The sequence below is a fragment of the Bombus vosnesenskii genome, unplaced genomic scaffold (genome assembly GCF_011952255.1).
Source record: "Bombus vosnesenskii isolate JDL3184/JDL3185 unplaced genomic scaffold, Bvos_JDL3184-5_v1.1 scf7180000013270, whole genome shotgun sequence".
Lineage (NCBI taxonomy): Eukaryota > Metazoa > Arthropoda > Insecta > Hymenoptera > Apidae > Bombus > Bombus vosnesenskii.
In genome coordinates this window covers 234,424-261,825 of record NW_022882928.1, presented here as the reverse complement: position 1 = coordinate 261,825, position 27,402 = coordinate 234,424, and the positions used below count along the sequence as shown (strand labels likewise).

Genomic DNA, 27,402 nt, shown 5'->3' with positions numbered 1-27,402 from the left:
TCATTTGTAATTTGCACGAGGAAAGAAAACTAATATAATCGCTAATGATTGCGTTGTAACGATAAATATGTATGATAGACTATCACAGTGTAGCTCGCGTTTGTAATCGTAGGATCTCCTATTGTTCTAATCTTTTGATTATATTTGTTTTTTTCTGCCGCAAAGTATGGAAGTACTTATTTGCAATGGTTTCGTATCCAATTTTTGTAATTATGCTGTCATACAAATGCAGTTTCTACGATATAAAAAAATATTAATATATCGTTAGAATTCCTTATTGTAGTATATTTGGAAATGTACTAAAAACTAAGTTAGCCCAAACATAATAATTATTAGAATTCTTTATTACTGTCGGAAAGATAGATGAAATGCTTGCATATCTAAAAAGAAACAAAAAAAAAAAAAAAAAAAGAGGAAGAAAGAAAAAAGAAAATAGGCCACGACAAAATATTTTAGTAATCTATGGTGTTACTGATGTTTAATCAAGCAGCGCTTAAGAAAATTAGAGAGTAGAAATAAATTAGACATTCGTTTAATAAAGTGTCTATTTATGCGTATAGAACTCTTATGAATTTATCCGTATTGTTTTTTTTTTAGTCACATTACAGCATTTACAATAATTATTTATTTCAATTTATTTTTGAACTAATTTTCATGAAGTGGAGATAAACAGTGTACAATGTAAACAAAGTATGCTATGAGATGAGGTAAAACATATTTGACATAAAAAGAATGGAAAATAAAACATAACAAATATGTTAGATGTGTTTCTCAGCTACTTCATGAAAATATGAGCAAGCTGTCACTCATTTGTTAACCATCTATTTATTAAGAGCTACTATTGTTTATTATTATTATGCAATGGTAAGAAACTTTAAAAACGATCCCACGTCTTTGCGGTGGCCTGTGGGAGCACAGCTCCGAATAAATCTTATGCATTGTATCTCTATTATTTATTATATTTATAAGCAATGGATATTTTGGTACAATTAAATTTTTTTATTGTATACTTGCCCCTCGCATCTTTATTTTTTTTATTTATTTTTTATTTAAAAAACAACATATATTTTTTACGTTTTTTGTTTCAATGAATTGAACCTTATTATTCAATAATATTATTTCCGATATGCGACGAGCATATCATCACGGCTCTCTTTCTTTGAAAAAATTTATTCCGTTTGCTGCGGGCATGCAGTCAGCACAATGTTAGTATTTGTAGCACATCGGTCTGTACGTTACACGTATTTACCACAGTTCGGTGTATTCGTGTATGTGTAAATGTGTAATTTGTATCATCAATAGTACTATATTTTTATAATATATTGTATTATATATATATATTTATATATATTTATATATTTACCTAATTTTATTATGTTTTGTTATAGTTATCATTATCATTAATACGAATATATGATACATTTCAAACAACGTCCCTGCTGGCTCTGTTGGAGGTGAGAATCAGAGTAAGGTGGGTCAGTCATGAGAGGACATTAGCCATTTAGAAACTGAAGCAAATGTCACATGCAAAAATCAATATTATAACAATATATTTTATCTATTTGAATTTACATCTTGATCGTCTCCTCCCACCGAGCGCAGCTACACCTTAGTTCAGAAGGGACTAAAACATCGTCGTATTATGTGCTGACACTGAGTACATTGTACAACTTAAATCATCGCTATTAAAGAAAAAGGAAAAAAGAAAAGTAGAAATTAATGTACACAATAAAAATATTAGAACTCATCAATCATTGCATCGAAGAAGAATAAAATTGTGATTACTGATTCTTTCATTTTTCTCTTCTCCACTTCGCCCGTTAGGCTAGTAACTAATGAAAAAAATTACATTACGTCAAGAATGCCATTGTGAGACACTTTGCTCCACTAACAACAGTAATTTTTGCATGTAGTGTATGGACAATCGACGTAAACTATGGGCTAATGATTGGGTAATTTGGGAGCGAATTTCCACCTGTAATAATAATACGTTTATTGAATGTTATATATATTTATGCACTCAGAATATGAAATCATTTAATGGATATAGTTAGTTACCAGCTCAAGGGCGGGCTCGTGTCGTAGGTGTTGTTGTGGCAGGAACTGGATTATTGAAGGTAGCAGTAAGCGCATTACGTCGTTCTACCTCCAATTCAGTCAGTTTTCTCCACAATTCGTCCCTTTCCTTTTCTCTCTTCTTTTCTCTGACATTATAAAATATTTCTATAGATTACGTAAAAAGCTACCGACGAGTTTTTATTTAGTTGTTTTTCGGAAAGAACTAAGCATCTTTTAACAGTTATTTCATTATTTTCGTAAAATGTAACACTGCTTACTTTTGCCTTTCAGACTTATAGCTGGCAGTAAGTTCATCAAAGAGCTTGCTATTCATTTCCATAAATGTTTTTAAAACGTTATAAACAAGGGCTACGATCGTCTGATTCCAATGTTCCTTGCTAATTCTATACAATGCCGGGAACATAATTCCCATTATTACATGATTGTTTTCTTCAATTAGAGACATTATATATTCATTATTCCAAAAGTACAGTGCTCTTTCTGCAACCTATGGATAAAGGAATTTTGTTGGTAAAAAAATTTTAATGATATTTTTGTGTTCTAAATTATCCTGTAAAAAATATCTCTCAAATACCTGAAAGTGTGGCGAAGAGACACAACGTGCAATTTGCCTGAATAAGGGTTCTTGTATTTTAACAAATTGGCTAGGTTCTATCACGTCCAAGATCTCTTCAATTTCACCAAGGAACATTACCTCCTTCTGGCTACATGTTTTAGGCCAGAATTTCAGGAGGCCTCGTATAACAGGCTCTGTTAGGGTTGCATCCTTTTCAAGAAATTGTACCACACAATAAGCTAACTGTGCATGATATAACGATAAGCACTTTACTTTATGTAGTGGTAACAGCACCTGTAACAAAATAACAAAATATAAATCACACTGTAAAATACATTTTCAATGTATATTAATCTACGCTCATTATATAATCATCTTTCTTATTTTTATTTTTTTTACCTTAACTAAGAACTGTTTGTGCTCAACTTTTAAAGGAAGAGCAAAACCATTTATAATGCTACCCAAAATTTCAAGAAGTTCACCAACTCCATTGAAATGCTCAGTTTCATATACAAACCTATAAGAATAAGCAGTTAAAGAAAAAATGTATTTTATACATACATATCATATATTGCATGAATTTTGTTACTTTATTCAGATACCTCAAGAAAATGTTACTGATTTGTTTGCGTATAAAGGCTCTAAGACCAAGGAACTTCCCATAAATACGATGCAAAACAGTTTTCAAAAAATCCCTTTCCCTAGGATCCTCAGAATCAAATAACTCCAGTAACTACAAACAGATAACAAATATACTATTGAATCAATTAATCTATTATTAACAATATGTGTTAAATATAGAAATATTATATGTTATAAGTTGCAAATTTTATACCTGTAAAACAAATTTTTGGTCAATAACTTTTTTGCCAATCGTAGGTTGAAAATCTGAAGATTCAAGAAAGCGTAAAAAGAATTCATAAACCAATTGCAAATGAGGCCAACTCGCCTCCAATGTCGGGTCATCCTCTTCTGGATCAAAATCGGGAGTTTCACTAGGTGGTAATGTGCGAAACAGATTTGCAGAAATCTTCAACAAACATATTATTATGTCGAAAATACTCTACGAATTAAATGACAGGCGTAAACATTATTCTTATGCTATATTTACCATTTTAATGATTTCGGGATATACAGGCTCTGTAAGGACGCCTCGACCAGCTGTGATGTATTCGACTAATTCATTGAGTGTACTACGTTTAATTTCTTTGCCTTTAAGATCCGCCATCGGATCCATGAAATCAAAAGTCACACAACATTGCCGGAGTTTTCGGATGAACAGTTCTTCCTGTTCCGACGGTGTAACATCTGTAACATTTCAATAATCCCATTTAAATTCAATGCAATACACATTTTGTTATAAAAATATTCTAACTTGTATGTATATCGCTATGAGTACCCTACTAAATTAAGCTCCATCGTAACTTACGATCATTAATGTCGTTATTACATAGTTCGTAATATTAATAACTCGATATATCAGCTACGAAGAGCATCAATCCTAATGTAGTAGGATGAGCAAACCGTGAAGAGTTACTTCTGGTTCGTTTATGGGCTGCAATAACATCTTTGGAATTGGTTTCGAACACCGTTAGTAATAAATTTATTCTATCAAATGGATCTACATGACTGATGAACAAAGAGATATCTAGCTGAGCATTTTTACTCCTTTCTCTTTTCTTCAAATAAATATATTTGTTTCTTCTAAATTTCGATAGTTTAACTTTCGACGGTGACGGATTTATCATGAAGTACAAAAGTGAAGTAAAGATTCTTACTAAAAAGTAAAAAAAAAGGGAATTTGGAATGAGGCAAATAGAAAAAATAATTATCTTTTGGTATTTATTGAATATGCTTTTTTTGCTTATAAACATGTGATCATAGACTTCTTTCTTGTTATTGTACCGGCGAATTGTTCGATATCTCAGTTGAGGTTATACATGACAAGTGAGGTTATGGTATAAACGACACGCGCGCGCCATGCGGCACATATGTAGTCGAATGTTGGCAGCACTGTAAGCAGAATATAATAAATGTCTTTTAGAAGCGTACAAGCGCCACAGTGATTTTTCCATCGCTTTTAAGCGTTAGATATCTTTATTTTTCTTTTTCTAAAATGCAATAAAGTATAATTCTTCTACGTTGCTACATTTTTAATTATAATCTCGATGAATCGCAGTCACATGACAATATATATATATAGAACATGTTTTCCAAATATTTCAAGATAAAGTAGACCGATCAAATTTGTTTATCTGTTACTCATATTAGATTTCCTATTTTGTGTTTGATGCCTCACTGGCGTCAGTTCTAATCGTTAATTACCCGTCCGTTGATTTAAACGACTCTTGCTAATTTACTCTGCCTTGAGAATTCGTTTGCCTTGTGCACAAGTCAACGTTTATTTTTAAAATGTCTATAACGTCTTATTACCGATAAAACGAATATCTTCGTTTAAAAACTGTCGGAAAATACGTACAATGATTCATGAGTACAGTTGGCAATCTAACCGTGTAATAATGGCACGTAGCAAACATTCAAGTCAATCTATTTTATAATATTTTCCATAATCTTTTCTTAGCCATCATTAGTAATTCGATTCATGAAACTATCATATTTCATTTTACATTTTAGAATATGTAGGCGCCACGAAAGTGGAAGTTCGTTTCACTTAAACGTAGCAGTGAGTTCTGACCTAATTTATACTCTTGCATAATTGATACGCGATCGTGATGTCAGATGCCGGCAAGGGAACATACATAAATCGATATTCAAAGGAGAATCAATGAAAAAAAAAGACAGCTATATACAGAAAGGCAATGCATGATTTCCACCGAAGATTGGTGAAATCACATATATCGAGAGACGACGAAACGACGTTTGATCGCAGCCGCGCTTTATTGAAAATTTTTAACGAGAAAATAGCTGCCGCGGTATAAATTACTGAGTTCTATTAGCGTGTCTACTCGAGAGAGAGGGAGAGAGAGAGAGAGAGAGAGAGAGAGAGATGAAAGTTCTGCAGCATGTTAGATGGAGATTTGATTCATCGGAGCGATAGAAAAGGAGAACAAGAGGAAGAGCGCAAAGGACTACTGCCTTTCCTCGGTGTCCTCTTTTTCTTCTCATCCGTCAACCCCACTCTCTGGCCATTTCTCAGTTCCTATTTCTTTTTGCTCGTAAGGTATTGATTTACCTAGGTGGTGAACTTTAAACTCGCATCACCACTCGTTCCCTCATTCATCTTGCGGCCTTTGATGGTAATGCAAGGAAAATTGCGCTCGTCGCGACAAATTAGGTAATGAATCTTCTCTATGAGCTGCCATTTTCTATTTTTGCCACTGAAAGGACAAAAATTATCTTGTGATCCGTGAATGGGATTAAAATGTGCAAAACGGTAAATTCGTATGTCCTCGCGAAGCATTTTACACGTGTGTCTGCATTTGTACGTGTCTTACGTTGGATTTGAATTATAGGTTAGGTCAGAATTCGTAGCTCAGGAATCTGTAAGGTATATCGGATAGACAATTCAAACGATCAACAATCATATATAATCGATAACGTGCAAATGTATATATCTATAGCTTTTCAAATCGTAGATTGCGCTATCGGCTAAGATAATTAACGTAGAAGGCCGTGACGTTAAACCAATGTCGCTATTTGCTTGTTAAAGCGAGCTTCCGTGATGTGATACTCTACAACTGTTTATTATAATGCGAAATCTACGATCTTTGAAACGAATCAATAGCAACGTGTTTTATCAATGTGTAGATAAAACGATCGATTTGCAGATACTTGATTATATCTTTAATCTTTTTATTCGCTAAAATAATAACTATTCGCCGATATACAATCCAATATTCCTTCATCATATCGTATCGTATTGTATTTCTCTCAATTATATTGTTTTCTTTTGAATTAGCCATGCACTGGTGCAACAAATCAATCAGAAAGTTCCCATTGAGCGTAAAAAACCATTTAGCTTGCACTTTATATTCTATCAGCCGCCGATCGCTTCACGCTCGAACCTCGCGTCAAGAAGATCTCGCCAAGTAATTGAAAATGATCCGGATCATCTGGAGGCGGAATGAATTAACGCGAGCTGCTAGTCGACTCGATGGAAAAACGTGGATAGTGGATGGTGGATGGTAAAAAGCAGTGGAGAAAAAGGGAAAGAACAAAAGGGAGGATGAAAGGGAAGAAAAGAAAGAGCGGAGGATAAAAGGAGTGAAAGGAACGGGAGTAAAATCTTAGCGGCTGATAAAGTTGAAAGGATGCTCGAAGGTGAATGCAAGGAATTACAAGACCGTACGTTCTTGCATAAAAGTCGTGTGTGCACTGTGCACGCACGATCGCGAGTATGACGCGCGTCGGCCGAGTAGCAAGTCATTAAAACGTTCTCCTGGCGAAGATCGTTTTAATCGGTAATCGGGGAACAGCCGGCGTGACGTCTCCGCTACATCAGCTTTTATTTAATAACGTTACTCTCTTCAATTACGCTGGCCTGTACTGATCGTCTCGATTTTACCAGTTTATGTAATTGCACCGTACGATACGCGTACGAAGCAAAGAGCACGAAGACGTAAAGTACGTGAGCGCACGATGGATGAATGAAATTTCGAGGCAATGATTTTTGGCCGCGATCATGAACGTTAGTATATCGCTAAAGTGGTCGGTAAAAATAGCCGATAGGTGGCTCCCGGCGTACCACGATTCGCGAGCTTCGTTCGAATATCACCAGACGCTATAATCGATCGCAATGGGAAACTCGTTTTTCGCGTTTCCCAGTGAAGAAGAAAAAACAGTGCATACATAAGCCGTTGAGAAGTCACGCGGATCAACCTCGAAAGTTGGAAAGTACAGAGAAGCGATAAAGTTACAAACACTGTCTTCCAGATTTACTTTAGAAACTTACCGTTCTTTCGAATTCTATTTATTTCTACTTTTAATTATTTCTTGCAATAAGCAAACTTATGGGAACTGGAGAAATCGATAAAAAGCGAAGTTGGTCAGTTTGACCGACCGAGAAGCTCGTACACAGCGAGGTAAATGGAATATTCGCAAAGAGTTTGAGTCGATGGTGTTCCGTACGAAATATCTACATATTTTAAAGGAAATTCTCTGCCGAATCGATGGTGATAATTGCATAGCTGCATTTTACTCGGGACACCGAAGCGCACCGAGTCGAAACGACGATTTCGTAATTCACGGACGCAGTCCGTGCGTAACAGATGGCCTTTATCACGGCGGATAAAAAGAGACACATGATGCGATCTATCGATAAAGATGTAGGTGTCATCTGGCGACGAATTTAGTTGGGTTACCGATCGAAAGTATATAGAGTATACCATCGGACTGGGAACGCGGATACGCGTGAAGTGCGCCACCATCAATTGCGATCTACTTATTGCGAACGCGTCGTGTGTAAAGTATAGGTGAAATCGCCAGCTGAATATTCCAGCTATGCGACCTTGCCAATGCGTTTAAGCGACGCGGATGGTAATCGCGCGAGCGCGACCGATGTTTTCGGTATGGCGAAAAACGACCACGAAAACATCGAGGGAGAATTAGATTGGGGCAAAGGCGATCCACTGATTCGAGCTTCGATCGCGTTGTGAATCGACCTTCCATTGATCAAATTTGAAAACACCTTTAGATACAAACGCGTGACACGACTGTCCACTAAAACTGTCTTTCTTTCCCTCTTGTTTGTCGCTATTTCCACCAGCGATTGAGATTTCGACGTCGACGTGTTTCGATGGTAAAAAAGTGCCAGAAGAGGAAAGTAAGAGAGGAGGAGGAGGAGGAGGAGGAGAGGAAGGATGGGAACTCGATGGACAAAGTTTGTTTGGTTTATTTGCAGATCGGTGAACGAGTCACGAAGCAATAATCGTTGTTTTCTTTATGCAATCGGATAGCCTCGATAATTTCGTATATTTCGATACGCGGCCACGGCACGAGGAGAGTCTCGATTATTTCGCTTCATTTATTTTCGGTCTGCCGGCAAACATCGTCCGTTCCACTGGCAGGCATTCTCGACGTAATTAAAAACAGGAAACTTTTCTAGAGCACGATGAAACACGTCGACTGTCGCGGCTATTGGCAGCACCGGCGAAAATAATCGGAAGCGCCTCTCCGTTCTAGCTTTGTCGTTCGTCCAACTTCAATCACGATTAATTGGTTTTGCTTTATCGATGCGTCGCCCGTACATAATAATTATCCTCGGGGAATGGACCACGTTGTCGTGGGCCTAAGTAACTTTGCTTTCTACCAGACTACGTCGCGTGGCCTCGATGAATTTATCGAATTATGCGATTCTCCCTCTCCTTCTGTCGCTTTATTTCTCTTGTCCTCTCTGTCTTACACACGCAAACGCGTCGGTGTAGCACGCGAAAGGCACACGCTTGTAACGTAATACAAAGGAGAAGAGGAGGACGACGTCCGGTTGTTGCCAAAAGGTAGCACGCGCCAGGAGCGGAAGATGAAGGAAGGAAATCATCGTCGAGATCGTCGAACGTCATTCGCGAATGACGACACCCGTGCCTCTTCTCTCGGACATTCGGAGAATTGACACTGTGCCCGGAATCGGCGGCTTGCGACTCGTCCAAAACATAATTAGGATTTCGCTAGCGCGCCACGACGATGTCTGTGGCACGCGGTGCGCCGTGTCGCATATCGGAAGCGCGATCTTATTATCCGTTATTAGCAGAGATCGAGTTTGCATCACGAGAATCAGGGTTGCTGGCTATGTGTTGCGATGAAACGCAACGGAAACGTCCAGCGCCGTCACGTTTTTCAGCGGCCGCCTTTTCATTTTCGTTGTCATCGTTGACGTAAGAACAGAACTTTTATTCTGACGTAATCCGACCGTTACGTTTATTCGCGCGGATAATAGGATGCACGACGAATGACGAACGGGAAGACGTTAGTGAAAACGACGAAGAAGATCAGGAGTATGAAAGAGGCTTGTAGCGGAAAACGAGCGAAGCAGAAAATAGAAAAATGTATATGCTCGATGTCAGAAAGCTGCAAAGTTAGAATTATGCGTGGTCGGCGACGAATCACGTACACGATCATCTACCGATCTAGCGTGTACGTATTTATAATTTCATTCATAACACGAGGTGCACTTTCACGTACTCTGCCGACCGTAGTCGTAACGTTCGTGGCCTTGTAGCATGAACGTTGCTTTTACGACTACATTCGCCCACCGTATGATTCTTTGACGCAACGAAAGAACGTCGAAACGAGTATCGCAGCGATCTGGCTACGCTTTATTCCTCCTTACCTCGTGAAAAATTACAGTCGGACTACGACGCTCCAATTATCAATTGACGAAACCAAAAACGATCGTTGAAATACGAATGCCGAACTACGTGGATTCGACGCCGAATATACACTGCGTGTCACATGGATAAAGAAAACCCGAGGAAAGGAGAACGAAGCGGTGCCGGAATCGTGTCACGTACATCTGGTTCTTTCTCCGCTACCACCTCAACCGTGGCTTGCTCGAAGTTCACCAGCTACAAGAACAAAGACCATCGTAGGTCACGGAACGAAGAAGATAGAATAGAAGGCTGAAGGAATACCGGAAACGATCCACCTGCTCGATTCTCGCGTTCCTCCCTTTAACGATTGTCGCTGAACGATCGGTGGTGTTACGAACCGGAAGCGAATGTTTTCAAACAAGGGGAAACGCGAATTTACCTAACTCGAATGAACGCGGGCTAAACGATCTCGGATTACGAGGGTTTGTTTAAGGGCCATTTAATATTGCTCGCTTAAACGCACCATCTGGAGAAACTTTCACGAGCACGTTCAAGCTATTATAATTCCGTTGGCCAATTCACGGACGTGACACAGAAAATACAGGTCGAAACAGTTGTACAAAATAACGGATGTGACTGGAAGCACGGTAACGATATTTTATCTTTTAATACCAAGTGGTTAGCGGTGTATTTGACGTGGCAAAAACTATGTCTGCGGGAGCACGAACACTTCGTTTCGCGACGAGGTACACGGTAAAGGGGTGCAGCATGGCGAAGTACAAACGTTCTCGGATCGGATATCGAGGAGAAGCGGCAAAGTGTCGCGAACAGCGACGATCGAGAGGAAGGTGGGCGCGAAAAACAGAAGGCAATCTCGTGGCGTCGTTTTAATATTCTCGAAGAGCGAAGAAGAAAGGGGAAATGGACGAAGAGGTGGCGTGAAATCAGAGGACGGATGATCGCAGGTCTGAAATCGAGGACGAAGCAAGAGGCAAACGAGTAATTCGTGGTTTAGTTAGGGTTTCGGGGATGGGGGTGGAAGGGGAGCTCGAACGCTTCGAATAAAGGAAGAAGACCGGAGCAAGAAGGACAAAAAGAGATGGCCGGAAAAGAGAGGGTAGAGCGTTCGTGTGCATACTAGGAAGGAAGGAAGAGAGAGGGTGGTACTGGTAGAGAAGAGAAGGTAAAGGAGAGCGTTCGAGGCAGCCGGTCGCCGGCATTCCGGATCAATACTCCCACCGCCGTCGCTTCTCTGGGGGTTCGTTGGGTGGCCCGGCTCTTTCTCCTTCTCTCCCTTTACCTTTCACCCTCGACCCTCTTCTTCCATGTCGCCCTCTCATCCTCCCGTTTTCCGCTTCTACTTCCAGCGAACGCGTACAGGTATCGGTGAATCTGCTTCGATTCTCTATCTTCCCCCCCCCCTCTCTTTACCATCTTTCCGGCATCTTTATATCTGATTTTTCTCGCGTCACCTGCTGATCAATTTATACCGTACATCCTATACACGTTGCATCGTGTTTTCCTTCAATTTCCTACTCCACTGATTTCCTGACAAATATTGGGAACGATACAGGGTGGTACTACAGAAGGAACACGAGTGGAACAGGAATCTGAGAAAACTGTGAAAAGCAAGGAAACCGACTCTCGTGTAAATCTGAAATTTTGCACGTTGCTCTTGCATCAACTTGTACTTGCACCTCGGTCCAGAGACAGAGATGATTCACGCGTGTTCGCGGTAGATAATGTCTCACAATCGGCTCTGTGTCTGCTAATCGTTGGGAATTAACAGGGAATTCGATCCTTCGACGGCACTGTCACGAGGAGAATCGCTGCGCAAAGTGACTCCGGTACGCGAGAATGCGCCGACCGGACTCCACGCGTGCCGTTACGTAATTCTCATTAGCAGAACGAGACGACGTAACGCGAGACCGTATCTGAGATCGAGCAGGAAGGTCGACGTTCCGATGATGTCACCGAGGTGCCCTGCGCTCGGTACGCCACACGCTCCACGATCGATTCCGCGATTCAACCCTCCCGCCAGGATCTGGCTTTGCCGGCACTTTATTGCTTCGGCACAGTTAACTCCTGTCTCGTTTACGCGATACGTGACCTCCCGTATCGCGGGCCGATGCCAAGCAAACAATTTTTCCAGCCGGTTTTGCGAGTCTCTCTGTTTGGTGAACCGTTCCAGGGCCAATAGGATTTAGGTGGATTTTATCGGCGATCGCCGATCTCGCTGGATATCGAGTCTCTAACTACCCTCAGCAACTTTTCCCCCCCCCCCCGGGAAATTGTCTTTATCGCTTGTAAATTCTATTCGATCTCGGTATATGGAGGTCAGAGATCGCCAGCCTGTTTCCAATCTAGCCAGGCTCCAATAATATCGGAAGAAGAGAGAGCGCGATTAGTCGCAAATAAGCTTCGATATATCCTGTTACGTTCATCCGTGTTATCGTCAAGCTCATTAACTTCAGGCTTTTCATTCGGTTCGTAAACCACGTGAGAGATAAACTGTGAAACAAAGTGGTTTATAACGATGGAAAAGTCGAGACTGAGAGAAAGAACGAGAGTAATTCTGCATAAAGGATGAAGTTTAAAAAGCGGCCGGTTCAACTGGGAGAAGTTGAAGTAAGCGGACAACGTGGTTGAAAGAGGGTGACGCGTCAAAACATGAGACGCTTTCGCGAGACACCGTCTGTGGTTCCCTTTTTCTCGAAGATGGCCGCGACGCGAGCAGAATCCCTGACCTTCTTTAATTAGGATAGCAACGACAAAGTTAACGGGCGAGAATTAACGAGGCCTGCGACCACGACGAACTCCGAGAAACGGGATCGAGGAACGTGGCGCGCAACGAGACCGTGTCTCGGATCACTCTATTAAAATTCTCTTCTATCAACGCTTCTCCTTCTGCTGCTCCCTCCTCCGCTCTCTTTTTCCTCGAAGAAAATTAACCATCGTCTATGACATCGTAAAACGTGGCACGTAATTTGTCGGTCGTTACGATCGAAATGTCTCGTTGTCATTCGATATCGAATACTATCTATGTACTTTCGATAATTGTTCGTCATTACGATGATATCATAACGAAGGAACGTCGTCACCTCGTTTCCCGTTAACGAGCGTCGTTTTTTCGCTCGTTCGACCGTCATACATATTAATTTCGTTGGTGGACTAAAAGTTCCCAGAATATCGTTTAATTAGCACGAAGAGCTTCGCACTTATTTTTAACAAAATTGATAAAAGTAATCGTTCCGCATCGAGTTTCATTGAAATTCCTGGATGATTAAGGGAGGCGACTTTGCTCGAGCGACCCTTGTGCACCGACCCGTTTACCCGGGACCGAGGCACTCGAAATTACCATGTTGATTCAACGATGGAACGTGCCTGGCATAAGACACTTTCGGATGATACACCGATTTACAGCGAATAAAACTTTATCGGTCAGTGTTGCGCGGCGAGAGAAATTGCGAGAGAGTCAGGGAAGGATCGATCGATGTTTTCTCCACGCAACTTATTTTTACTCGAAAGAGAGTTTACTTTTTCACACTTTGCTTTCGTCCACCTTCTGCTCTCGTATTCCTCTCGTAGAGGTAATAATATCGACGAGAATCAAGGTGATCGTTTTAAGCGGCTCGATCCGTGTATTTCTGTATCCCTCGTCGGTGTTATTCTTCGAAGAACGGTCAACCGCGATAATCGTATTTGCTGCATAATCGTAAAGGTGTAACGTCCTCTGTCCGGATCGTGGCGAGTCGAAGGGAACTTCCCCACTGAAAGGACGTCCCTTTTGCTTTCGTAACGCGCGCGTCACTGTTAAGACGTTGCTCTCTTTCTCGTTGGTTACGTAATCCTTCGAACACGCCAAAACATTACGAAACGGACACAGAATGAAAGTCCTCGGAATCTCTGTTTGCTTTCTTATTCGAAAATATTTTCGACTATCCTGAAAGTAAATCTTACTTTCGCAGTGTGAGATACAAGTTACGGTTTAACAGAACCTGCCTATTTGCTAACGTCTCGCGTTTTACTCTGTCGCGAACATGACAATTTGCGATTCTATGCTGGAACCATTGACCTCTCACCACATACAGTGCAGCATTCGTAGAGACTTCCCGAGAAAGGTACGAAGAGACTAATTAGCGTGCGCCGCAACATTAGGGACTTTAGGACTCGACACTCTGAACGATTTAACTGATTTACTATGGTACGCGACACCGATACAGCTAATTAAAATTTCCTCGTCTGGTATCCTTCGAAACAAACATTCGCGTTCGTGTAGATGCCGAGTAGATAGCGGTTTAACTACGGTAATTGAATTAGCGATGGTATCGCGTAATCAGCGAGTATCAGCCTTTTATCGTGCTAGCCACAGCGAAATAGCTTATTTCCTGTTGGAGATTTTCCGATTTCTCGCTCAGATAATAAAACAACCAATGTCTTGTTATCGACACGTTATCGCTTCTTACGATTGGCAACAGTCCCGTTTATCGAGGCATCCATAAGATTTTTTATTATTTTCGGCCCTCTGGATATTCGATCTAAAAAACAGTTTGTAACTTTGGAATGTTTGCGTGTGGTCTCTTTGTGCCGACGTCCATTAAGAGAAAGAGTATTAAAGTCAACGTTAAAATCTGAAGCTCGAGTATCTGATCGATTTGCTAATTGGATCATTAAACGTAGTGAACTGTCGCGTTAAACTCGATCGAAGCTACGTTTTCTCCATTGCATTTTTACCATCGCGATGGAGAAACGGACCCTTGACCGCGTGGTTGGTCCCATCGACTCTTCTTTCCGAGTAGAGCGTGTTACGCGGCCGATAGATTTGGATGGAATCCAATCTTTGATTAAGGAAAAGAGTCTCGATCCTCTGTGTGAATAGTTGTGTTTCACAGATGGACTGCTTCCAACGCCAAGGATGCTACAATGGATCGTGATTACGGAAGAAGCGGACCATCGGATGCACAATTCGATTTCACGTAGGAAATTGCGCGTGTGAGATGCATGCTCGCGATACACAGACGTTCCACTTTTAATTCGATCGATAATAAAAAAAGAAAAACGAGGAAAATATGTATCGAGTTAGGCCCTCGAGTTGGATTCGCTTTAATCAGCGTCGATCGTCGACAAACATCTTGAAAACGGTCGGCGTGTTTGATGTCTGCAACGATCGACATCTCGGCACACAATTGTATTCCCCTGTAATGTATTCAATGAACTCGTTTCGTGTTCCAATTACTCACCACCGTCGTACCGCCGTATCTACATTTGCACAGCTTTGGTCAACCTCTTGTGTTCGCTCTAATACCAATTAAATCCATTGCCAATTTTTTCGATGTAAAACTCGGTTTAAAGGTATCCAGGCTACGGAAAAAAGTGCGTAGAACTTTCTGAAACCTTCAGCAGTTCGAGAATACAAGTTTCGTGCAAGGACACCACGAAGAAACACCTTGCCGCCAGGCATCAAGCGCCCCCTAACCAGAGGAAGGAATTTACGAGCTGGAGGAATGTAAATCGATCTTTCCGATGATCTTTCCGTCTACTATTCCGCTTACTTTAATTCGGTTTCAGATGCGGATCGGTTCATCACCGCGGATGAAGCCGTGTTTAATCCTCGAATAGACAAAGGCTCGATAAATCGTTCGAGGCTCGCGGTGATTTATTTCTCAATTTTGCGATCGGTGGCGCGCGTTCAGCGGTAATTTACGACGACTGGAAAAAGGAAAGCGGCGTTTACCGGGCGATTCGTACTCGAGGATACTTAACGAGACTCGATGATTTTCCGCCGTGAATCACGCGTGTCGTTAATCGCGCCAAGGAACATAATTAGCAACCCACATCCCGCCTTTGTTCGACGCGATCGGCGAACAGATGCTTAATTGCTTTTCTCTTCTTTGCGCTCTTAAACTACGCCGTGCTCTTTCGAGGAACGTTATTTTTTAATCGTGCGAGGCGTACTGAGAGAAACAAAAGCGACGAAATGTAAAACTCAAGGCAATCGTGATGCCGAGACAGCGATAAATTCGCCTACCAAACAAAACACTTAATTCCCGATTGCAAATGGGCAATGCTCGTTACGTAATTGGCAAGATGACGATAATTTCATAAAAGATAAACAAAATCAACGGTTGAACGCTTGGGAGCAAACAGGGAATTCAACTTGTTGATGATACAGGCCACCGTGTTCCGAGGCAAACACTCGTGAAAGAGGCGGAGGGCAAAAATTGAAGGTAAAGTGTACGCGGTTTCCAACCGTTCCAACCACTTGGGGATTAAATCGAGTTCTACGTCGTGGATATTCTCTCACCCTGTCCTCCGACACGATATTTTTGCTGACGATTGCGTACAAACACGAACACGGATTCTGCCGATGCTGTGGCGCGCTGCTGCTCTTGCAATTGCAGCCGCATACTCCAACTCGACCAACAACTGTTGGATATCGGCTTGACCTCGACAATGACTCACGGGTCATGGTACTGACCGTTTCTCTTTCACCTAGGACTTTCTTTCCGCTTCTTCTGCATAACGAACGATACTTATGCACGTCTCAGCCCCACGAAACTCTTCTATCGATCACGGCTACTCGACGTTGCAATCCAAGTATCCGTTGCATGTACGTACACGCTTCTATACGTATCCTAGACCTTAGAGTCATTGACTCCGTGATAATTTTCAATGACCTTTATCTATTTTTATGGCGCGGAGCTCTATGGTTTACGGACGATGAGTGTTCCGACGAACGAAACGTCTGAAAACTGAAATGCGTATATTCGATTGCTTTCAAGTATAAACATCGTCGCAATACACATCCGCTATAACCATAACTTAACGCGCATCCTATTTCTATTCCATCCAATGGTAGGAGTTCTTAGGAACGCGTTGGATTCGAGAAGCTTTTAGGCTTGATCAATCGCTGCGAGTAGACGAATAAAAATACCGAAAGAGTAAACTTGAGCGCCATGGCCACGAGCAACGATTGTTCGTGAATCATTGTACGTGTTTGCTTTTCTAACTATAAATACGGATACATGGATCGTGACCTCGTTCTTTCCTTAATTCACACACTCGACCGACGCTCGGTCTCTCGCGACGCGTCAATGGTATCAATCAACCGAAGATTCTGCATTTCCGCAGAAAGCATTTGTGTACGAAAGGTTATAAATAACAACGATAAACAGTGATTAACGTCACGCGAAATGCTCTTGAAATGAACAAAGTGAGACGATCTATAGAAGAAAGGTACTAAGCCCACGACTTCTCGTTCTCTCGATATAAAGTCAGCTCATCTCGAAGAATTCCCTTTAACCGAACAGTTCACCAAAAAGAATTTTTGTGTAGATACAATCTGTGTTGTAAAGACGTTTTGAAATTTCATTAGCATCACCACACAACCATCACGATTATATCGATAAAGTTCGAAACCAGTCTGGAAATGTTTACACGAGTTGTAAGACGTTTACCGCGAATATATATTCGATCGAAAATTAGAATGAATAGCCATCTATACGATAAACGTTAAAGACGGCACCACTGAATATCGAGGTGAGATATATACTCGCAGCAAATATCTCGTACATCATCTACGTGCATTTTCAGATTCCTTCGAAACCTTACGAGTACAATCAAGATCATACAATGTTAATATAACGCATACAGTACGTATAGTACATACGCAAGAGGTTCGTGTAAGTTTGCAAATATTTTCGTGAGTCACAGTATATGTTCGAGGCAATTATTCATAGTATACGCCAACGTTTTACTGAAAACGAGCGAGATATTTTCAATAAATGTCTTGCAACTTCCGTAAACCTTTCTAAATTCGTTTCCAACTTTACCGCTATAATCGCGATAGACGCGTTTCGTTACGTTACCAATGGAATTACAAAACGTTTCCTATAATACCGCATTACGGTATCTACAAGCGTTCCAATACCGAGCTACTTCTATATTACGTCTGTTTTCAATAAATTTCCATTTAAAAAAGAACAAATAAATATGCGTATATATGTTGCACTGGAATCGCTAAATCGAAATAGCCGACACACAACAAACTCTGTCCCCTCGCAGGTACAAAAACGTGCATAGAATGTCGAACGAATCGAGACCAATTAGCGGAATGGCAAAGAATGTTAAGCGCCGCGACACCATTCGTCGCCTCTCTATTCATGTGTTCTCCCCGTCCATGCACTCGCCGCTTTTCGCGCGATATTCCCTCTCCCACGTCACCGTTATTAGCGGCAGCCTGTTTTCTCCCTTTTAACGACTCCCGTCAATGTCAATGCCAGAAACACATACCACGAGATTCTCTCTTCGAGTTTGTTTACGATCAGAACGAGAGAGAGAGAGAGAGAGAGAGAGAGTGGACAAAGGATGAAGAAGATGGATACATATGCCACTCTATTAACATAATTATTGCGAAAACCTTGGAGATACATACTGTCCTGGCGTAAACTCGACGCAAATCGAGGCGGTTTGCCGACAGCGAGCGTGTCGTGGGCATCGATCGATGAATGGTGTTCTCGCGACCATAGTGGCGCTCGCCTCGAAAACCGTACATTTTTCACCGGAAACGGGTTAACTCTTTGACGGTGCAATAAGGCGATGAATAATTCAGAGCGAACGATTTAGAAGATAATTTGTCTTATTATTCTTAAGGTCCGCTGCGTTTCTCATATCAGATTTGTTCGACTTGTTAGAAATACGAATTTACTTTAGCGTTGAAGCACGTAAATTTTAAATATTTGTTTCATTTAACTCGTCGACGGTGTAATTAAACTACGAAGAATGCGAAACAATTTAGAAAATAATTATGTAACTCGCTATTCTTAACTCTGCCGCGGTCCTCGAGTTGTTTATGTCTTAATCTTACTTTAGCTTTAACCTTAGTTTCGATTTTGCTCGAAACGAGAAATCACGCGTATAAATAACAGGCCTTTCGTGTTTTGCTCAAATTTAGGACAATTTTCTAGCGATGAACGTACGGTAGGCTTGAAAATGGCTCAAAAGAACCAGCGGCGCGTTAAAACGCGCTTTCCACCGAAATGGAAATACCGATCGTATAATAAGCAGATTGAGCGGATGGCGAGCTTGCTCCAGATACTCTGCAACGAGGTTTAAAGGAATTCGGCATTTATGAAGAGCAACGCGCGAGGAAGCGGACTCATCGACGTACGAAACGAGTTCGAAAGGATTGTATGAAATTCATGGGCGTGTTTTATGTTCCGAGATTAAGAGGTGGGGGACAAACGGACGAGAATTCGAGAACGTTTCGCGTTCGTGGTACAACAGCCTCTTAATCGAATAACAGGTGTTCGAAATGGCCTCACCAGGACTGGTTTACGTCGATACTTCGTATCGTCCGAATCTCGATGCACGCCAACTCTTGCGCATCTGTTTGACACGTAAAAAAAAAAGAGGGGTTATAAATATAGTGGCTTCGCGTTCATTCCCGCTCCTAGGAGAAGTTAAAAGTTGCTCGGCGTATAATTCACGCGGTAGCTTTAAGTGGTGATATTTTAGAAACAGTACCCGGTATTTATTACGTTGCCATTTGGAATTTTTCGCCTGAGATATGTCTATAAATACGTAGGCATTTATTTTCGAGTTACCATATGATGATTACAGGGAGAGGATGTAATAATTACAACTTTGCTGACTTCCTGATTTTTACGTTACTTAGTGGTGAAAAGAGGGCACTTTAATATACCGTGGCTAAAAAGACATAATTAAGAGGCGCAACCTACCCGGCCCGAAGATGTGAGCTGTTTAGCGATGGATATGAAGTTATACGAGAGGAATTAACGGCATACGGTAACGGATTTTCAAATTGTTTTCATATATATATATATAGAAATAAACACAATTAACATAGAATTTTTCCAATGTACAGCACATAGCGCAACATTTTCGCACTCATGATTCCCTCCGCCGTGTTTTTTTTTTTTGTTTTTCTATTCTATTTTCCTATTTCGATAGAAGATTCCTTTCCATTAGTCGCCGCGATACAGTACTCTTCGAGTAATTTTAACATATCATCGTCGTTAAGATCTGCGTACGAAGTAAAAAAGCAAAGAAAAAAAAGGAGAAAAACAACTATAGTAAACAACTTGGTAAGGAGCAGACAGTAGACGACAGGAAAAGACACGCCTACGACAATTAAAGGCTTAAACGCATCATTCTAATGTGACCATTAAAAGAGTTATACCACCATATTCTTTTCTTGTAATGATCGTTGAATCTAAGCGATTGCTCGCGCTATAAGAGACAAACAAGGGGGGAAAGCAGAACATAGAAAAAAAAACAAGATAAAAGATTAAAGAAAAAGAGGAAGAGAGGGGGGCGGGGGAGGGAGGAAGGGAAGAAGAAGGGGGACACAAGCAAATAAAATCCGCGTTAAGACAGTAAGCAAACGAACGGCGTTTGCCGTGTAAATGCGGCTTAAAGATCGACGCCGCACGAAACAAGCTCGCCCACTCTCATCGGGCGGAAAACTGCGCTATCATCCTTCTACACCACAATGATCTTGACAGTGACCGTAGCGATCAATGGCGCCGTCAATTAGGCGAATCGCGTACTCGGGTTTATGGCTCGGTGGCGAACGTATCGAGGACGCCGAGCCACGCGTTATCCTGGAAATTTGACGACCACTCTCATCGTCCATGTAACATCGTTCACGCGCTTCTTTCATTCCACTTTGCGTCTCAGTTCGAAAACTGGATATGATCCACTGAGGATATGATAAAACGTAAATCAAGTAAGTTATATATAACTTGAAAAAAAAAAAAAGATAATTTACCATAGCGATGTATCATATCCATTATATACATCCAAACAAAATAAATAGCGAAAAGTTATTATAAAAAAGAAAATAATGCATAGATTGGTTAAAATTCTAATTGTCTAAAAGTGTGTTATCATTTTCTAATTTTGCTTCAATTTTACTGTAAAGTTTCATCAACAAAACCAATAGCTTCCTGAGATTCGTTTGTTTATTGTATTCATATGCAAATCGTGTCTGTGTTACGTTCTGGAGAAAGGAGAGATTAAATTATGCGATTCAAAATAAATAATCACTACACCGGCATTCGACAACTACGATACTATGAAGAGACACGCGAAAGAATTACCGGGAGAGACTAAAATCATAGTAATTTTTATACACACGATATGACAAGATCGATCTAAGGAACATCTGGTATTATAAAACGCTTTTCGAGAACTGAAATATTTGCTCACGGAGCATCGTTCCAGGAGAACGCGTCGCTTTATAATATCGTTGAACTAGCTTGGTTGCCTTCGCGAACGCGAACCCTTTTATCTCTTTGAAGCTGGTCGGGTTAGAGAGCAGGCCCCGCTTAATGCAATAACGTTAATGCATCACCAGACGATTTTTATTTCGTCCGCACAAAGAAGGCCGGCCTTGAAGCGCGGCCGGAAACAAGGTGGATCGGTGTTATTGCAAATCTCCGAGCAGTGAATCGCGTTAGAGGAAAGGATGGAGTAAAAAACAACTAAAGCTCGTCGATAATCGTTGAACATAGCACTCTAACAAATAGGTTTCCAACGTTAAAGATTTCATTTGTTGTCGAACGACTCTCGAATCGAATTTCTCGCTGAATTCTACTATCGTTACAACCAGGGTAGAAAATAAGTAGTTAAAGTAAGTTAAAGTCGAATCGAACGCGATAAACGGAAGGGATGAGGTGGGAGGCGCAAGACCCGTGAGAACCCTCCAGGAAACCGGAAGTGTACGAAATTAGTCCAATTTCGTGCGCGACAAGTGGAAAAACGTCGGCCACTGGCAGTGGCGACTCCACTCTCGAGGGCACACGCGTGCCGCAACGGGAATCCGCTAGGTGACTCGCGTGTGTATTCACCGCTTAAACCCCGATTAGCCTGCTAGAGGGCCTAATAACGAGTAATACCCTAGCCGCGTCATCGAGTTTAAACAGATTTCGCAACAGTTTGCGATCTCTTATGCATATACGTTCGGACTGACTTGACTGCCTGTTTGGCTGCTGATTCCCCTTTAAAACCTAACCAAATGTTCCAACATAGGTGAATTACCATTTGTACGAAACTCAATTCGTTCCTCAATCTACCAAATTGTTTCTCGTTTCCTTGATTTTAGACGAAATTGGTTCACGGCCACCGAGAACGTGCAAAGTTTAAGGAAGATCGTTTGAAATGGACAAACGACTCTATATATATGTATATATAGATGGCGTAAGGAAGTGGTAAGGAGAACGAACAGCTTGTTTTCTACTCGTCGATAAATCTGCGGCTTCTTATCTGTCAGCAGAAGATTACAGCGATCGTCCGGCGATGTTGTAACAGCTAACAGCCAATGATATATTGGACGAACGAACATTGCTAGACATTTCTTCAATGACGAGTGTACCATGTGATCTAAACATACGACGACGCGTTCCTCGGACGTCATCACTACGACCCGTGATCCTCGAACACATTGGTCGCACAGTGTTGTCAAATTCAACTTCGAAGAACTTACGCGTTAGTAAATATTATTTACGAGCGTAAGTAGTACGTTCGGTTTAATAAGACAGAGAGAGCTGCTGCACGAGCCGAGCTATCATTGTAAATAAGTTATACATAAATCAATGAACGAATCCACTCTCGTCCCGTTGCTTTGTCTCGAATGGAATCAAAGGACTCGTAAAACTGTTTCCTGATACTCAAAGAATATTTAGACACGGCTGACTCGTAATTATGAATCGTAATAATGCTGGATTAAATAAACATTTGTTGTACAGAGCCTAGAGAAGTTTTTCTAAAGGTCGTGTACTTTGATCGAAGGATGTAGAAGGTTTCAACGAGATCTTTTAATCAATCGAGGCTGATTTAATTTAGTCGAGAGTTTCGAGATCGGAAACACGGTAAAAGTTTCCCTGTCGTTTGTACCTTAACGATTAAAACTTCAAAATACTTGGGCTGCTGAGCAACGCAAACTCGTAGGCTGACACACCGGCCGCACACCTACGTATTTCTAAATAAGTCTTATTCGTAGGTTGGCTGCACCGTGGAAGCGAAACTTATATCTTCCTCGATCTATCCGTCCGCCAAACCATTCTCGCTCGTATTATTATCTAAACGCGAATCTTCACCGCCAGCGAAGAAAACAACTATCGTAGCGTTGCAAACCGTAAGCATTGTATATGAACTGTGTACTATTTTCGGAAGACTACATCTACCTACGAATGAAAAATAATCAGTCATGGTAGCCGCCCATCGTACTTTTCATCATTGAGGAGCATCTACGGGTAAGCACTCGGCGACACCCCGCAGGATGCTGCAGCTGAAAATCCTCTCAAGCACTGCAATCGCCGGCAGGAGTTCCCCCCGAGTATGTAACCGGTCCCAAACACATTTGCCCGCTTTGGTCTTACGCCACAGACTATACTCTATGCAGCACATAAATCCCGCATGAAACCGGGCTTACCATGGCTACGATCCTAGTGCCAAGGTATTACGATTCACCACGTACTACTAGACCGTGCCTACGGTGACACGTATATCTTTGAATTAATAAACATCATTAGTTTGTTTACAAGATGTATCAAAGTTATTGATGCAGTTATTGAATGAATGGATATTGGTTAGGTTCACGTCGATTCATCGCAACTATATTACATATATCTCGATTCTTGTTTAACCGAAAATTACTTTTCCGTGTAACATGTGGCACCGCGTGTGTCGATACGTAAACGCACGTATACACACGATACTCGAGTGAAAAACACGTGCATATAGGTTATGTACGCGGTACGCGAGAAAGAGACGATGAGAGAAACCGAGCGTAGAAGTAAAGAGACAGGAACAAGTGTAAAGAGAAGGAGAGAAGCAAAGAAGACAGTAAGCTAGTGAACGAGCAACAGAGAAAGAGAGACTATAAGGACTACTGCCGTTTTATTGGCAGAGGTGAACGACACTGCCTACTGCAAGGTGGATGCCTGTATTTCGCATAACCGCTCGTCGTTGGAACGTGCTATGAGTTTATGGGTCACTACGTACTGTTTTCAAGCACCTTCTTACGAAAATAGTATGAATTCGTTGAATCGAAAATGTGTTGACATCGGAAAGTCGTCAATGTTTGCCTTTATTATGCTTTGTTCATTTGTGTCTTGTAGTTAAAAAAAAACATTATTTCTGGATAATACGATTTCATTATTACATCATGTAATATAGCTATTTCTTGTAAAAATAAGAATCGATAAAATAAGTGTTCTCGCGTTACAAACATGCTCAAGATGATAACAATTACCAAATAACTGACTTACATTAAAACACATACACGTTGTATACACCTCTTAATTTCAATGCATACACATACCCCTATGAGATCACCACATAAACGTGCAGCGACCTTTTTAAAAATTAAGAATTCATTTCACGTACAACTTCTAACTGCAAAAGATTGTACAGGTTATGTAAGAGCAATTCGAAGAACGAACAACAGAGGGGAACGGCCTGATCAACAAGAGTGGGTTCTGAATTTAAGAATAATCTGATTTCGTTAACATTTGTTTAACGACTTACCAATCAACAAGATAAAACATCAGAGCAAGCAATAACAATATATGACGTACAGTAACACGTACATAATGTGACAGAGATTCATAAAAACAGTGTATGTAAAAATACATACATATGTACATACATTTAAATTTTAGTTTTTAATTCATATAGAATTATGTGACTGCTTTTTAAACTCAATAATGAGCAATATTTGCAATTAAATTTTTCGGAAAATCGCCACTATAAAATAAAAAATTTATCTATCTTTTGCGTTATGGTCATCGGCAGTTATACACGAAATTTATATTACAGGAAAATCGGTCGAGTAACGTGAACTGACCTCTGCTTTGCCGCTCCTCATCGATTTTCTGAACATACGTCAATACGAAGTACGCCAGACACGTATTCATGGAATTAAATACTACCTTCTTTTTCAATAGTCGATAAATAGAAATTTCTGTCAGTTTGTATAGCAGCCATGTTAAATATGTAAAGAATGAGAAATAAGATATTTTCGGTACAAACGTGCTTATCTCTAAATATTTTGAGGTTAGCTTCGGTAATTTTACGTTATCTTTATATCGAGCAATCTAATGTATAATATGCGAAAGCAATGTAAACTGCGCATTACTTAATGCTTTATCTGACATTAAATATTAAATATTAATATTGTATTGTCTTATGTTCAATGTATTTCTACAAAATTTGTATCAACTATGAAGAATTCATTTGATACACTCATTTAATTATTTGATCATACAATTAGTGAAGGATGTGAGAATTATATAAAAAAGAATTAAAAAAAAGATTAAAATGAAATGTATCTCAGAAATGTATATGTTGAAATCATTAATGCATCACCTGGTAACTTTGTTTACCACACCAGGGTATAATTCCATTTCATCTGTATATTATGATTGCTCAATAAAATTACAAATATATTTCCAATTGTATAACTTCAAAAATGTTTGACCCCCGTACTTAATAAGTAGATGTATCATTATAATAATCACACTGTAAATATAATTATGTTAAATGTACTATATACAGCACATATTATCTAGCACATATTACTTCCAAAAATTATAAAATAATATAATCAAAGACAGTATATATTTTACATTCTCACATCTTAAAATCATTGAAGATAGATTCGCTTAGTCGTAGCATAGGAAAGCTTATATTAAGTCAGACACAACATATTCGTATTATTATGTAATATCTCTGTATAATGGAACCACTGAATAATCTATCTCTGTTATAGATGTTATAATATTATAGCTCATACTAACTACAACATCAACGATGTTCAAATAAAGCAATAAATTTAATAGTAATTCCATGTACTTTAAGTGGTTACAAGAACATATAAGAATATGATCATTTTTTTGCTTCGTCTGAACTAGCTTTATATCTTTAAATTTAGGTGAGTATTCAGAAAACTTTAGATGTAAATTCACAATATTACATTATACCCTAGAGATAGATATTACTCAAATAAATCATGATGAAAAAGATTGTGAGTGTTTCTAATAGTTCTTATATTCACGTGTCTCAGTAGTATCTTTGTAATATTATGACAAGAATGTGAATGCAAGGAAAGTCCAAGGGAGTAAATAAAGTATAGAATATCTGAACTAACCTTTGAGCTGCGGTAATTGCTGTAGCTCAACATCTTGGGAGTTACGGTAACGAGATGAACCCTGTGATTTTTTGGATTTCTTCTTAAGAGATCTCTTGGCAAAGGGATCTATCCGGTCCACAAAAGTCGCTGACGACATGTTGGGATTAGCAGAGGCACTATGAGAGCTGGAGGGAAGTGAAATGCTGGAGGCACTTTCGTGCCTCGGCTGCACTTTTTCGGCGTTGGACGCGACTAAAGAAGATTGCATCCACCCTGAGGAGGTCGCATTCCGTGTCGAAGAAGATGAACTCACTACACACACAAGGAGAAAGCAACACTACACGATTACGAAGCGCACGTGGTGTACTTGAACACGGTAACCTACTGGTTCAGAGGTTCCTGAAGCAGAGAGGGGTGAAAATTGATAGTAATGCGCGCATAGCACGAGTTTTTCCGCGTAACAGAACTGAACGTGTTTTAATCGGAGGATGTTTGTCAAACGACGAGATCCATCAAGTTCACAGTTCGATAAAAATTCGTTGAACAATTGCCAGAGGTGGTTCTTGTATCGGTCGAGAAAAGGGGCGCGATCGCTTGTTAGGCGTTGTCACACGCGAACGCACGCCCCGTCGTACGTCGAATCTCCCACCTACACTGTGCAACACACAAGCGGCACCGTGTCTTTTTCTTGATCGTATGTGGATTATGCGTTACCTGAAACCACGACCGGCCGTTTGGTCTGTGGCTCACTTGTTCGATTTTTCTCCGTTCGAACAAATATTTGATTCACGCCACCGGGAGACTGTGGAACGGCTGGCAGGCTTACCGTACCGTGCCTGCGTGTCGGATACCAAGTCGTGAAACAAGCACCGTTACGAAATAGCTTGTAACTCCTTTAGAAACGGTGTTTCGCCGCGTGAAATCTATTCCACAGAATTATCTTCCTTCCGCACGCGGTAGCCGCACTCCGCTCGCGCAGCTAAACGCACACACTCACTTAAACGCTTCGATGAGGGACACTGAGGCTCGAACAGCACTCGGCCGCCATCAGCTGCTCGGACCGACGAGCTTCTTTCATTTTTGCCGGAACGACCGACAGACCGTCAGGCGCTAAGTCCTGCCGAGACCTCTTCCAACATTGTACCTTTTATCACGCGTACACAAGATACTACAATTTCGGCATCTACCGCACGTAAAATTTAAATTAAAAAGAAAAAAGGATCCTTCCACCGTCGCCCTCTTCACTTATTGAAAACCCGTCAAGAGGTGCCTTGTGTGCCTGAAAATAGTAATGTGCACTCGACAATCATCGGCCGGAGATTCCCGATCAAACACGAACATCCACG

The 27,402-nt window shown here is 40.7% G+C and overlaps 1 protein-coding gene and 1 long non-coding RNA gene across 5 annotated transcripts; one reads left to right on the top strand and one right to left on the bottom strand.

The window, feature by feature from the left end:
• Window positions 1–162: 162 nt before the first annotated feature.
• Window positions 163–27,339, bottom strand: LOC117231062 (serine/threonine-protein phosphatase 2A 56 kDa regulatory subunit epsilon isoform-like). Its single transcript, XM_033489124.1, has 10 exons — window positions 26,442–27,339; window positions 26,075–26,368; window positions 3,747–3,943; window positions 3,471–3,665; window positions 3,238–3,368; window positions 3,035–3,152; window positions 2,654–2,929; window positions 2,337–2,566; window positions 2,059–2,204; window positions 163–1,975 (listed from the first exon to the last, which is right to left on the bottom strand). Coding segments are annotated over exons 1-9 (1,584 nt in total). The 5' UTR covers window positions 26,443–27,339; the 3' UTR covers window positions 163–1,975; window positions 2,059–2,062.
• LOC117231069 lies at window positions 18,288–25,381 on the top strand. Of its 4 annotated transcripts, XR_004492903.1 has the most exons (4): window positions 18,288–19,707; window positions 22,028–22,414; window positions 22,925–23,059; window positions 23,139–25,381. It is a non-coding gene; the product is annotated as an uncharacterized LOC117231069 (long non-coding RNA). The 4 variants fall into 4 exon arrangements; XR_004492902.1 differs by having other exon boundaries at window positions 18,295–19,707; window positions 22,925–25,381; XR_004492905.1 differs by lacking the exon at window positions 18,288–19,707 and adding an exon at window positions 20,248–20,650 and having other exon boundaries at window positions 22,925–25,381.
• Window positions 27,340–27,402: the final 63 nt, after the last annotated feature.